At 46.9% G+C, this 13,182-nt stretch overlaps 1 protein-coding gene across 6 annotated transcripts in view; it reads right to left on the bottom strand.

Moving 5' to 3' along the window:
- UBE3B (ubiquitin protein ligase E3B) overlaps nt 1-13,182 on the bottom strand; it is a 49,459-nt gene that overhangs the window by 34,230 nt on the left and 2,047 nt on the right. For 3 of the 6 annotated variants that reach the window (XR_010658801.1, XM_065903759.1, XM_065903761.1), the window contains exons 2-9: nt 9,419-9,521; nt 7,942-8,123; nt 7,311-7,431; nt 5,518-5,577; nt 4,613-4,717; nt 3,004-3,100; nt 1,291-1,376; nt 346-428 (exon numbers count right to left, since the gene is read on the bottom strand). Coding sequence is in view for 5 of the 6 variants with exons in the window: in XM_065903759.1 (XP_065759831.1) it covers nt 346-428; nt 1,291-1,376; nt 3,004-3,100; nt 4,613-4,717; nt 5,518-5,577; nt 7,311-7,431; nt 7,942-8,102 (713 nt within the window). In the remaining variant the exon portion in view is untranslated. Of the gene's footprint in view, nt 1-345; nt 429-1,290; nt 1,396-3,003; nt 3,101-4,612; nt 4,718-5,517; nt 5,578-7,310; nt 7,432-7,941; nt 8,124-9,344; nt 9,522-13,073; nt 13,093-13,182 lie in introns of those variants that run through there. The other 3 variants (XM_065903762.1, XM_065903760.1, XM_065903763.1) reach the window with 3 other exon arrangements.

Here is a 13,182-nt window from a genome sequence, read left to right as displayed (position 1 = left end):
TGAAATCAAGGAACTGAATTCTTAATTGTATCTAATTTTAATAAATTTCCATTTGAAACAGTCCCATGTGGCTCATGGTTAAGTGGTAAACAGAGTCTAGACCGGGTTGGCAAACTGTTGTCCACAGGTCAAAATCTTCCCACTGATGATTTTTGTAAATAGAGGTTTTTGGGAACACATAGCTATTCCCATCTGTGGCTGCCGAGCTACAGTGGCAGAGCAGTTGTGACAGATGCATGGCGCACAGATCTGAGAACATCTGCTAGCTGGACTTCTTCAGAAAGAGTTTGCAAGAGGAGGTGCCTTCAAAGTACACCAGCCCCTCAGCTACAGCTTCCCACTTACCGCATCGCTAAGGAAAAGGCAGCCGTTAAAGTGCCTTTGGACAGACAAGGCCGGGGTCTCGCTAGGCCACGGGTTAGCAGGATCTGAAAGGAACATCAAAACCGGTCAGGGGATGATGCCAACTTTATATTCATGTGTACATAAAAAAGGTACAAAGAGTGCTTCAGATTTAAAAAAAAAAAAACTGTATTGGGCTGTTTCTAAAAAACTGAAAGAAAAGTAACGGGTATGGAGGTTCATTGCCCCACTCTATCTCTGCTTTAAGTATTACACTTATATTTTTAAGAATAATAGCTAAAAAAAAAAATTTAACAGCTGATACAAGGAATACCAGATTTAAGATCTCAATTATTTTAGAAGCAGTTTGGAGTTAGGGTGTGAAGGAGAAGCTGCCACTGAGAGGAGCTGTGGAGAATCCACCCTTGGCTGCCAAGGTGCTTCACAGGACTGTCGTGAGAAGAGGAAACCCAACTAGACGAGAGCCCAGCTCAGCCCCAGGTGAAGATGGACTCAGCCAATGCCACTTCTCACACTCTGGAGTTAGAGAGTACTTTTAAACACTGACTGGTCAGATTTCTGACAATTCCCTGCATGTGTGAAATGGCGTGATAACACGCAGTGTGGACCAAAGGCTGTGGAGGGCATGGAACTAGAAAGACAATTACAGACACTGACCAAGAAGGAACCTGAGTGGATACGTCCTGAGGCCTCCTGCCTGAGTTTAAGTTTCAAGTGACTGGACTGTCCTTATAAGTAAAAGGTAAACACAACGAAGGGATCCCAGCCACTGTCCTCTCTTTACACAAACCATGAGGCGGGGGGAGGGTGGAGAGGGCGCTGGGCTGTAAGCCTTTTCTGCAGAAAGCGCTGCTCTGAGGATGGCGGCAGATATGCCGAAACCAGAGGTAAACCCAAGTTCAGGTACTGGAGAAGGAAGTCACAGACCTGTAGGACAGAGTAAAACCCACGCTGGTTGAGATGGCCCATTATGTTTGCACAAATGTGGTTCATGGCTGGTCGAAGACTCTCACCTAAACGAAGGAAAAAAGTCTGAGAAAGAAAGAAAAAAACAATCTCTGACCATCATGTGAACTGTTTATGTCCCCAGGCCCCGGGCCATAAGGAAACCAGACCTCCTGTGGCTTGCCTTCTGGCTCCCCTTGGGCCTGGTACCAGAAGAGATGCAGTATTTCCAGGATTCTCTCTCTCCTGCAAGGCCTGGTTCAAAGGCTGCCTCTTAAAAGACGGATCCTATCCGTTCCCAGAAGCATCGTCCTCAACCTCCAAGCTCCTGCAGTACCTTTTCTACGTCCCTCCAAGGGCCTGGCACTTGGTACCCACTGTAGCGACTGCCGCTTCCCACTGGGACACAAAGTCCCTGGCAGGGCCCAGAGCATGAGTTTTAAATGCCTCCTCCCCCACCCCTCCCCACCCAGAGTCCAGGATCAGGCCCCAAAGAATCCCTCCTTCCTGGCCCCGAGCCTTGGCACACGCAGTTTCCTCTGCTTCAAAGTTCTGTCCCTCCTCTGCGCACCCTACCTCTCCCTCCAGCTCTCAGCTCAGACACCGCTTCTTCAGGAAAGCCTGAGCCCCACATGAGGCAGGGCCTCTTACCCCACTGCACCTCGCTTCTCCTGGGCTCTTCCTTCCAAGCGCCACCTGCCACACTGGTGTCGTGACCTGTACATACTCACACACATCACTCATTCAGTCACACATATTCATATATATACACACACACATATATATATATACGTTGTTATTCAGTTGCTAAGTCACATCTGACTCTTACGACCTCATGGACTGTACTCGGCCAGACTCCTCCGTCCATGGGATTTCCCAGGCAAGGATACTGGAGTGGGTTGCCATTCCCTTCTCCAAGGGATCTTCCTGACCGACCCAGGGGTCAAACTCGCATCTCCTGCACTGGCAGGGAGATTCTTTACCACTGAGTCACCAAGGAAGCCCCACACCCTAACATCTGACTCCTCTCTGGCCCCCAGACTCAAGTGTGGTGAGGAGGGGCGGGCGCACAGAGTTCAGCCCTAAAGCCCCAGGAGGACAGTGACCTTTCCCGCATCTCTGGTGCCTCCTCGGCACCTCACACAGAGTAGGCTATGATGAATGGATGAACGACATGAATGTATGAAACACGTGAGGCTGAGTTCAGGATTCAGGGACGGAGGCAGTTTTATGGCCAAAATAGAATTATTTTATGAGCTTTTAGTGTTCTTAGGCTGCGCTGTGCAGCATGCAGGATCTTAGTTCTCCTCTAAGAACCCATGCCCCCAGCATTGGAAGCATGGAGTCTTAACCACTGGACCTCTAGGGAAGTCCCTAAGATAGAATTATTTTCTGCTGAACATCCTCCATGTGAAGTGACGAGGTTTAAGTGAATATGACCACCTGGAGGCTGCGGTGCTGTGGGTGCTGTAACAAGTGAGCTCAGAGGGACTGTGCCTTCTATCAATACTGAGCATGTTCTAGACACTGTGGGGCAGCGGCATGGGACACACCACGGGCATCTCCATGTGTGCAGTTCCAGGCCCTTCCCTGAGACTCGTGGCGGCAAAAACAGTCCTTGAAAAGGTCCCCCAAACCCCCGAGCTCTCTGTGGAAATGTGACTTGGGGAAGACTTTGAAGTGAGTCTCACCGACCTTTTCCCCGGAGAATTTTCCACGTTGAAGTGTCCGTGAAGGTGACAAGCATCGTGAGGTACAGGGTGATGAGTTTGGAGTCTTGTAAAATTTCCGGCTAGAAACAACAGAGTGAGATTGAGACATGGGCCCTCAAGTCTAAGGCAGCAAAACAATCCATTTACAACTTTTCTGACTGCAAACAAACGGTCGGGATTCTAAGTTTTTATTCTTTTTCTCCTGAGGAGTCACCCCTTCAGAAGTTAAATGATGGGGATTTTGGCACATGAGGGCTTGACCACAGAACCTGAAAGACTCTTGAGACTAGTGAACTGAGAATTCTTAGAAAATAAGATGACCAGCGCTGGCTTGCTTATATGTACGCATTTAGTATTTAACACATGTATGCATGTACACAGCAGCCACAGAAGAAATGCAACTGAACATAACAAGGACAGTGAGCTCCGACTTCTGGGTTTACCACTTACCAGCTGTGTGACCTTGGGCAAGTTTCTTAACCTCGCTGTACTTCCTCCTCTGCTGACTAGACAGTAACGCTGCTTCTTTCATTGGGTTGTTATGAGACGTAAACGGGTTAATGTACATAAAGCACTAAGAACAGTGCCTGGCACACAGATCACGCTAGGTAATATTGGCTATTCCTGCAATGACGACTGTAATTTATGCTTTCTCCTGGGTCAAGGCCGAGAGAGCCATTCGCGAGCGCCTTGAGAGAGACGTCTGAGAACGGATCACCGGGGACTCTGGGAACACTTGCTCCATCATAACTCAGTCACCAGAGGAGTCCACGCCAAGCCTCTGTCCCTGAACCGTCTGGCCTCCACACGAGCAAAGTGGAAACGGCCGCTGTTGGCACACACACCCCCGCCCGCCTTCCTGAAACACAGGGAGGGCGCTGGACCAGGTCGGGGTGAGGGCAACACCCATCTGTCTTGCCACCGTGACTAGTGCAGGACAGACGCCAGGATCCCACTGGACCTTTACGAGTCCTCCAGATTTCTGAACGGGTGTGTGGAGGGGAGCCCTCCCTTTTCCCTTTGGTCAGGACAGAGTAAGGATGTAAGGCCCAGAACTATTGGCTACTATGATTACAGCAGGAGAGGGAGAGGGGATTCCAAAAGGGAGCACAGAGAGAAGTTAAGGGATGGCAACTCCAGCAGTCCCTGGCTCCAGGCATCTCCAGCTGCCTTGTTACAGAATCTACTCTACAGCAAAATGTTCTCTTTCTTCCTTAGCTTGTATGTATTACCAGCTGCACTCACATTGGGCATCTGCACTTGTCACAAGGGGCCTGACTCATGTAATAATATCAACTCTAAAGTATCCACTACATCAAAAGGACAGAAAGGAAAACAACAGAGTCCTGGCATCAAGACTGTGGTGAGACCAGGTCAATATTCAAAATATTGTGCATGAAAAAGGCGCTCAGGCTGATAACAACATCTAACTCACTCTCTCTGGGGACAGGGCTCCAGTAATTCATTACTAGACTCCAACTGAGAGATCATACAGGTAGTAACATCTATGAGCGAGTCACGAGGACTCTGAAAGTACATCTTACAGCCTCACGTGGGAAGGATAGGATTACAGTCTTGTTTTTATTTTTTACCTTGAGCTGCTCAAGAAACTCACAGCAATACCACAGGATGTCTTTGATCTGTTTAATCCATAGGAGAGTGAGATCCTTGGAAAGAGCCAGGGACACATACCACACCTGCAAGCAGGAAAAAAACAGGAACGTGACGGACGATCACACGGCTCAAACAACATACATTCCAGACCACTGGAATGGGATCAAACGGCCAGGTCTAGAGTCAGATGAGGTGGGGGAAGAATGGATAAATAAGCAGCAAGTAGGATTTTTTTTGGGCTTCCCTGGTGGCTCAACGGTAAAGAATCAGCCTGCCAATACAGGAGACATAGGTTCTATTGCTGGGTTGGAAGATGGCCTGGAGAAGGAAGTGGCAACCCACTCCAGTATTCTTGCTTGGGAAATCCCATGGACAGAGGAGCCTGGCGGACCATAGTCCACAGGGTCGCAAGAGTCAGACACGACTGAGGGACTAAACAACAGGACTCATTTTAACACTAAACTCAAAGGTAAAATAGCCTGGTAAGGGGATTTACTACCCTGAGTAAGAGACAAGGGCTGAACACAGCGTCTTGGGTAACGCAGAGACTGAGGAAACCAGCTGTACTTTGTTCATGTTTCTGATCCATTACTTACATCCACATCGCATGTGGATGTGAACATATGCCCTGGAGGAGGGCATGGCAACCCAGTCCAGTATTCTTGCCTGGAGAATCCCATGGACAGAGGAGCCTGGTGGGCTACAGTCCATAGGATCACAGAGTCAGACACGATCAAACAACATAGCATACGCATACACCCACGTGAACATAAGCAGACTCATACACAACAGTCAGAACATTCAACGGGAAGTTTCAGAGCCAAGCAGGCCGGCTTGCGGGGTCGTGGGAGACTTTCTGGCACCCCTCACCACCCCCACTCACCTTGGGTTCATTCTCAGCTTCCATGCTGCTCAGGATGCAGCGACACAACTTCTCAAATCTCTGCAGAGAGGCAGAATGGGGGTTATACATTCCCACGATAAACGGAGACATCAGGCAGCCTCACACATTCCCCTGGCGTGGCATGCCAAATGACTCACATGGGGGCCCTATTTAATTCCAACTGGCAGATGTGGAGACCGAGGATATCACAAAGACTAAGGAAAGGCTCTCCAACGGGTGGCCTGCGGGCAAGAGGAGCCCCGGGTGTGTTCTAGACGGGGGCTCCTTTTGGAAAACACGATCAGCCTGGCAAACTGGGCCTGCAGTCCCGCAGACCAGCAGCTGTTTCTCCTCAACTGTGCTTAGCCATTTGCCGTTTTGTAAGCACCATGCATACAGACCTTTGCCTCACAAGCTGTCATATCACCACTTGTATCTTGAAACGCAAAAGCAAGAAGAGTGGAAACTGGAACCCGGGTCATGCTCTGGCTCTGCCAACTCTGGATACACCCTTAGAAGTGGTGCGACCTTGGCTGCCCCCTCGCCACACTAAGTTGAAGTCTCCTCCTCTATTCACTGGGGACCCCTTCCCTCCTCCTGCCTGTCCTCCCCTGCGTGACTGGGCTCAGTGCCAGCGTCCTCCTCTCCCTCCTGCTGGGCTATGGAGCCCATTTTGTTTCCTTCAGAGACCCCAGTACCCAGAAGAGGGTCTGGTGCAACGAGATGCTTAGCTGCAATGGATGCCTGACCGTGGGAACACAGAGGCCCTCCCCAATGGTATCCTTACAACTGTTACAGATAACTAGCTCCTTCCTTGGAATCCTACTTTCTAGGCTGATGGTTCTAACTCCAAAGGTACAACTAGCATGTTTTGTTTGGTTTGCAGCATTTTAAAAGATATTTCAAATTAGCTGCCAACCAGGCTTCCCTGGTGGCTCAGATGGTAAAGAATCCACCTGCCAATGCAGGAGACTTGGGTTCGATCCCTGGGGTCAGGATAAAGCCCCTGGAGAAGGGAATGGCAACCCACTCCAGTATTCTTGCCTGGGAAATCACATGGGCAGAGGAGCTTTGCGGGCTAGAGTCCATGGGGTTGCAGGGTTGGACATGACAGTGAGTTTCACTTTTTTTCTAATTAGAAAACTGAGTAGCAAAGATCTCCAGCATCTCTTTAAAAAATGCCAGAGTATCAGTCCTCCAATGACTGGAGCCGAGGGGTGGCCGCTCCTTTGGTTGGTCATGGCACAGCCCACCTCTCCCTCCAATGCCCTCACCACTGTCTGTCAGTTACCATGAATTATGACGTGTACTGTGCAGCAACTCATGAACAGCTTCTCTCACTCATCTGCTAACCTGTCTGGCTTCTGTACGCATCTGAGGACAAGTGCATACAGAAGAGTTACCATGAAACCAATCGTGATGAGGGCCTTCCCCGGCTGTCCTGTGATTGAGACTCTGTGTTTTCACTACAGGGGGCACAGGTTTGATCCCCGGTCAGGGAAATAAGACCCCACATGCCACATGGCCAAATAAATAAATGGTAAAAAATAAACAAACAAGCAAAAAAATCCCCCAAACTTTTTATTGAAAAAAAAAAAATCATGATGATTCTCAGCACTGGGTATAATCCCTACAAAACAGTTTCCAAGAAAACAAAAGGGGCAGGACATGGGAGTAACAGAACCTGACAAACAGAGCCGCTGTAAGGACTACATGAGTTAATATTTATCAAGTACTTATAAAAGGATCTGACACATCGTAAGCATGACGTGTGTTTGCTGTTGTTATTTTACCTCGTTATCCTCTTTAATTCTGAACAAGAACAGCAGTTTCCTGGCAATCTTAAAAATACAAAGTGCGCTTCTTTTACTGGACCCAGAGTCTTCTGTTTTAAAAAACTCATCAATCTCTCTCCTAGGGAGGGAAGGTTAAAAAAAAAATTTTTTTAGTTAGGAGCTCAGAGCATCTGGAAGGCTGTTCAAGGACTGTAAGAAATTACCAACTGGGTTTTTTTTTTCCTCCCTATTTATTGGGAATAAAAGTAAAGGTGCTGGGACTTCCCTGGTAGTCCAGTGGTTAGGAATCTGCCTGCCAACACAGGGGACATGGGTTCAATCGCTGGTGTGAGACGATCCCACATGCCAATGAGCAAGCCCCTGTGCATAACTGCTGAGCCCACACTTGAGAGGCTGCAAGCTGCAACTACTGAAGCCCGTGTGCCCTACAGCCTGTCCTCTGCAACAGGAGAAACCACCACCACAAGAAGCCCTCTCATCACAACCAGAGAGTAGCTCCTGCTTGTCACAACTAGAGAAAAGCTGGCGTGCAGCAACAAAGACCCGGCACAGCCAAAATAAACATACTTAAGTTGCAGAAAACAACATTAAAAAAAAAAAAAACGTGCTGAGGATTCCTGCCCCCCACCTGATTTCTCTCTGCAGTCGACGCCGACAGAGAAAACTCCGTACGTGGGCCTGAATCTCCACGGCTGCCCGTTCTCGTTCCTTCTGCACCAGCCTTTCCTCTCGAGCCTGACGGGCTCTGTCAATGAACCAAGCTCTCGAGGTCTGAGAAACGGTGAACATGTTTGCAGACTTGCACAAACCCTGCAAGGAAAACAGCCAGTGGCTGATGTCAGTCATGATATGAAAAACACTCACAGAAAGGGGCTTAGGAGCAAAGGGCCGAGACCCCTGGCACCCTCCCCAAGGGCTAATAGCTCTCCTGGCACGAGTCCCAACTTCCTATCAGCTCCTTTCATGCAACTCCCCAGACCAGCGACGCTTTCTCCTATACTAAATAATTACATTTTCTTAACAGAAAGAATACAGCGCCTGGCATAGGGTTCAGGCTCAGTGATCGTTTAATGAATAAACAAAGCATGAATCGATTCCATCTTTAGAGCTCTAATTCAAACCAGGCATCCTCTAAGTCAAAGGTCCCTGGATATTTCACTGAGCAGTCAGCTTTTATTTTGCCGAGTAAAGACTGGAGGGCAAAACATTAAACATAATTATTTACTGTTACTATTATTTTATTCATTCATTCACTCAACAAATATTTACTGATACCTACTTTGTGCCCAGCACAAAAGAAGCCTTTCATTTTTTTTAAGGGCCAATTAAACATAAAGAAAGCCAAAGGTATGTGATTCCAGAATGTGAGACAATCCATTAAATTGAGTATGTTTAGTTCTAAGGACAACTTATTCTGTTGTCCTTACTATTCCTATTCGGCCAAGAGCTGATGAAGATGTTACAGCAGAGATGCCCCTATCCACAGACTCGCATTTTTGGACAGAGGCTCTCAATTAGCCATTATAGTGTCATCTAAATCACCAGTAACTGTCTTTTCCCAAAGGGATGGTTGTGGCTATCAGCCTAGACCACACAGTACTGGTCCATAGAGCCTCTCACACTGAGATAATGTCTTCAGATGCTTGAAAACTTCGTCCTTTTATGCAAAATAATTAGCCCAGCTGACACAGGCACTGAAATGAACTATTCAGAAATTCAGACTTCTGGAAAACCGTCTCTTTACCAGGTTACCTCACTCAAAGCAGTGCCCACGTGAAAACATCCAGGATAAAAATTGTCACATGAGGCTCCTCTGATGTCCACACATCTAGGGACCTCTGTGACCCCTGTTCAACACTGATCCACAGCTGGTAAACAAGGTTTTGCCAACATGTGGGTCTCTCATTAGTAACTCTCAAGACAAACATGGAGACAGTCCCTCATGGAGTGTGGGGGTGGGGTGGGGAGCAGTACAGGGAGCCTCTAACCAATTTTAAGACAGGAGATTGCATGCAGACTGTGACTAAGTACCTGTAATTCGATCTCGAAACTTTCACCTGATCCCAGGAGGGAGTGTGAGAAGACAGGCAATAGAGTCTTCTCACCTGAGGACCTGCCGGTAACGCAGAAATGTCAGGTAATCATTAGTGATCTTACACAGGACTCACAGCTGAGGGCGGCTTCTCACTTCAGAGGAGCTTATCTTCTCTGGCAAAAGAAAAAAAAAAAATCCCAGATTTCGGATTGAGTTTTATAGGCAGGGCATTGTCTTATCTTCTTCACTGGAAAAAAAGTAATAAAAACTTTTGGGCCTCTGGTTTAAAAAAAAACAAACAAAAAACCCCACCCGTATCCTCTTTAATTAATATCAGATCTAAATGGCACACGTATCTCCCCAGTCCTCAGTTTAAAAGGAGCAGGTTGAGAATAAGCCCAAAGAAGTTGATGAATTAGAGCTGTAGGCTTTATGATGGCAACCAAGAAAGAATAACAGAGGGAATGGGATGCTTAGAAGCCAATGCAAATTAGGTTTGGCATTTTTAGCAAACTGGAAAAATGTTCATGCTTAAGAAATGAAGAAGGGGCTGGCCATGAACCAGTACTGTCATTGAGTTCAGGCTCATACTCCTCATCACACAACAGGACAATAAGTCAAGAGACCAGTGCTGGGGCAGGGAGCAGTGACTTTATTTGAGAAGATAGCAAACTGAGAAAATGGTGGACTCATGTCCCAAGGAACCATCTTGCCTGAGTTAGAATTCAGGCTTCTTTTACACTAAAAAGGAAGGGAATAAAGTCAAGCATTTCTTGGTTCCGGTCAGCCTCCAAAGGGGATGTGTTCATTTCTTCCTCCCTGCAGTCATTCATGGGTGGGCCTGGTCAGGATATTTCCTGTGAGCTAAACAAAGGTATTTGAGCTTAAGCCTCATTAGCTGGGAGGCAGAGTTCCCAGAGATGGGCCACTGAGTATAATTTAGGCTTATATGCAACATCCCTTTAGGGATCAACTTGTAATAGAACACAAAAGATTCTTCCCTATGACACCAACTACATCAAGAAAAAGTCCTGGGCACAGGTAGATACAAAACTGGGAAAAAAACACTGTTAGGACTGCTTCTTTTAACCAGTGAATATAACAAAAAAGAAGCATGCTCACAGATATAAAGAACAAGTGGTTGCCAGCGGGGCAAGGGAAGGAAAAAAGAGTATGGGGTAAGGGACTAAGAGGTACAGACTATAAGATATAAACAAGCTACAGGAGCTTTTCTGGTGGTCTAGTGGTTAAGAAATCAGCCTTGCAATGCAGGGGACAGGGGTTCAACCCCTGGTCTGGGAAGATCCCACAGGCCAAGGGACAACTAAGTCTGTGCCCCACAACTACTGAGCCTACATTCTAGAACCTGAGCTCCGCAACAAGAGAACCCACAGCAATGAGAAGCCTGCACACCAATAGAGAGCAGCTGTCACTCGCCACAACCAGAGAAAGACCACATGCAGCAACAAAGACCCAGTACAACAACAACAAAAAACAAAACAAGCTATGGGGATATTTTGTACAAGATGAGGGAATGTGGCCAATATTTTACAACTGCAAATGGAGGACAACCTTTAAAAATTGAGTCACTGTATATTGCGCCCCTGTAACTTACATGTATTATAGTTAGTTAGTTCAGTTGTTCAGTCGTGTCCAACTCTTTGCGACCCCATGAATCGCAGCACACCAGGCCTCCCTGTCTATCACCAACTCCCGGAGTTTACTCAAACTCATGTCCATCGAGGCGGTGATGCCATCCAGCCATCTCATCCTCTGTCGTCCCCTTCTCCTCCAGCCCCCCAATCCCTCCCAGCATCAGGATCTTTTCTTCCCATCAGGTGGCCAAAGTATTGGAGTTTCAGCTTCAGCATCAGTCCTTTCAATGAACAACCAGGACTGATCTCCTTTAGGATGGACTGGTTGGATCTCCTTGCAGTCCAAGGGACTCTCAAGAGTTTTCTCCAACACCACAGGTTCAAAACCATCAATTTTCTGGCGCTCAGCTTTCTTCACAGTTCAACTCTCACATACATACATGACTACTGGAAAAACCATAGCCTTCCCTAGACAGACCTTTGTTGGCAACGTAATGGCTCTGCTTTTTAATATGCAATCTTGGTTGGTCATAACTTTCCTTTCAAGGAGTAAGCATCTTTTAATTTCATGGCTGCAATCACCATCTGCAGTGATTTTGGAGCCCCCAAAAATAAAGTCTGACAGCTTCCACTGTCTCCCCATCTATTTCCCATGAAGTGATGGGACCAGATGCCATGATCTTGGTTTTCTGAATGTTGAGCTTTAAGTCAACTTTTTCACTCTCCTCTTTCACTTTCACCAACAGGCTTTTTAGTTCCTCTTCACTTTCTGCCACAAGGGTGGTGTCACCTGCATACCTGAGGTTATTGATATTTTTCCCCGAAATCTTGATTCCAGCTTGTGCTTCTTCCAGCCCAGCGTTTCTCATGATGTACTCCGCATAGAAGTTAAATAAGTAGGGTGACAATATACAGCCTTGACGTACTCCTTTTCCTATTTGGAACCAGTCTGTTGTTCCACATCCAGTTCTAACTGTTGCTTCCTGACCTGCACACAGGTTTCTCAAGAGGCAGGTCAGGTGGCCTGATATTCCCATCTCACAATTTCCCACAGTTTATTGTGAGCTACACAGTCGAAGGCTTTGGCATAGTCAATAAAGCAGAAATAGATGTTTTTCTGGAACTTTCTTGCTTTTTCGATGATCCACTGGATGTTGGCAATTTGATCTCTGGTTCCTCTGCCTTTTCTAAAACCAGCTTGAACATCTGGAAGTTCATGGTTCATGTAATGCTGAAGCCTGGCTTGGAGAATTTTGAGCATTAGTTTGTCAGTGTGTGAGATGAGTGCAACTGTTCGGTAGTCTGAACATTCTTTGGCATTGCCTTTCTTAGGGATTGGAATGAAAACTGACCTTTTCCAGTCCTGTGGCCACTGCTGAGTTTTCCAAATTTGCTGGCATATTGAGTGCAGCACCTTCACAGCATCATCTTTCAGGATTTGAAATAGCTCAGTTGGAATTCCATCACCTCCACTAGCTTTGTTCATAGTGATGCTTTCTAAGGCCCATTTGACTTCACATTCCAGGATGTCTGACTCTGAGTGAGTGATCCCACCATCATGAGTATCTGGGTCGTGAAGATCTTTTTTGTACAGTTCTTCTGTGTATTCTTGCCACCTCTTCTTAATATCTTCTGCTTCTGTTAGGTCCATACCATTTTTGTCCTTTATCGAACCCATCTTTGCATGGAATGTTCCCTTGGTAGCTCTAATTTTCTTGAAGAGATCTCTGTCTTTCCCATTATACATCAACTACATTTCCACTAAAGAATAATGGCTGCTTTGAAGTAGTGGGACTGTGGGACATTTTGCTTCCCTAACTGGCCTGTTTTTTGAATTCTCCACAGAAGGCATGTGGTCGGGCGACATGGCACTGCGAGAGGCACGAGTGTTTTGGAGTCACGCAGAGCTGGAGCAAGGCGGAGCTGTGCTGTGTACTGTGGGGACATAGCTCTGAGCTGTCCTGTCTTGTCTGTTAATCAGCTTAGAGTCTGATCGTAAGGACTGCATGAGATGATGACATCAAGCACCCGTCAAAGTGGCTGAGAGGGTGCACAGTCAATAAGTCTGATGTATTATTTTTATACACACAAAGATCTGCCTTTTAAAAACTATTTACCAGAGGCCCTTACCTGTACAGACACTCTGGGTCTGTGGGTAGGAAGGAATGGTCACCTGTTAAAAGAGCTTTTTCTATCACCAGTCCTGTCACTTGGGCTATGAACTCAGGGCCCTGTTTAG

Source organism: Muntiacus reevesi, chromosome 13, assembly GCF_963930625.1.
Source record: "Muntiacus reevesi chromosome 13, mMunRee1.1, whole genome shotgun sequence".
Classification (NCBI taxonomy): domain Eukaryota; kingdom Metazoa; phylum Chordata; class Mammalia; order Artiodactyla; family Cervidae; genus Muntiacus; species Muntiacus reevesi.
This window is presented reverse-complemented; position numbering and strand designations above follow the sequence as displayed.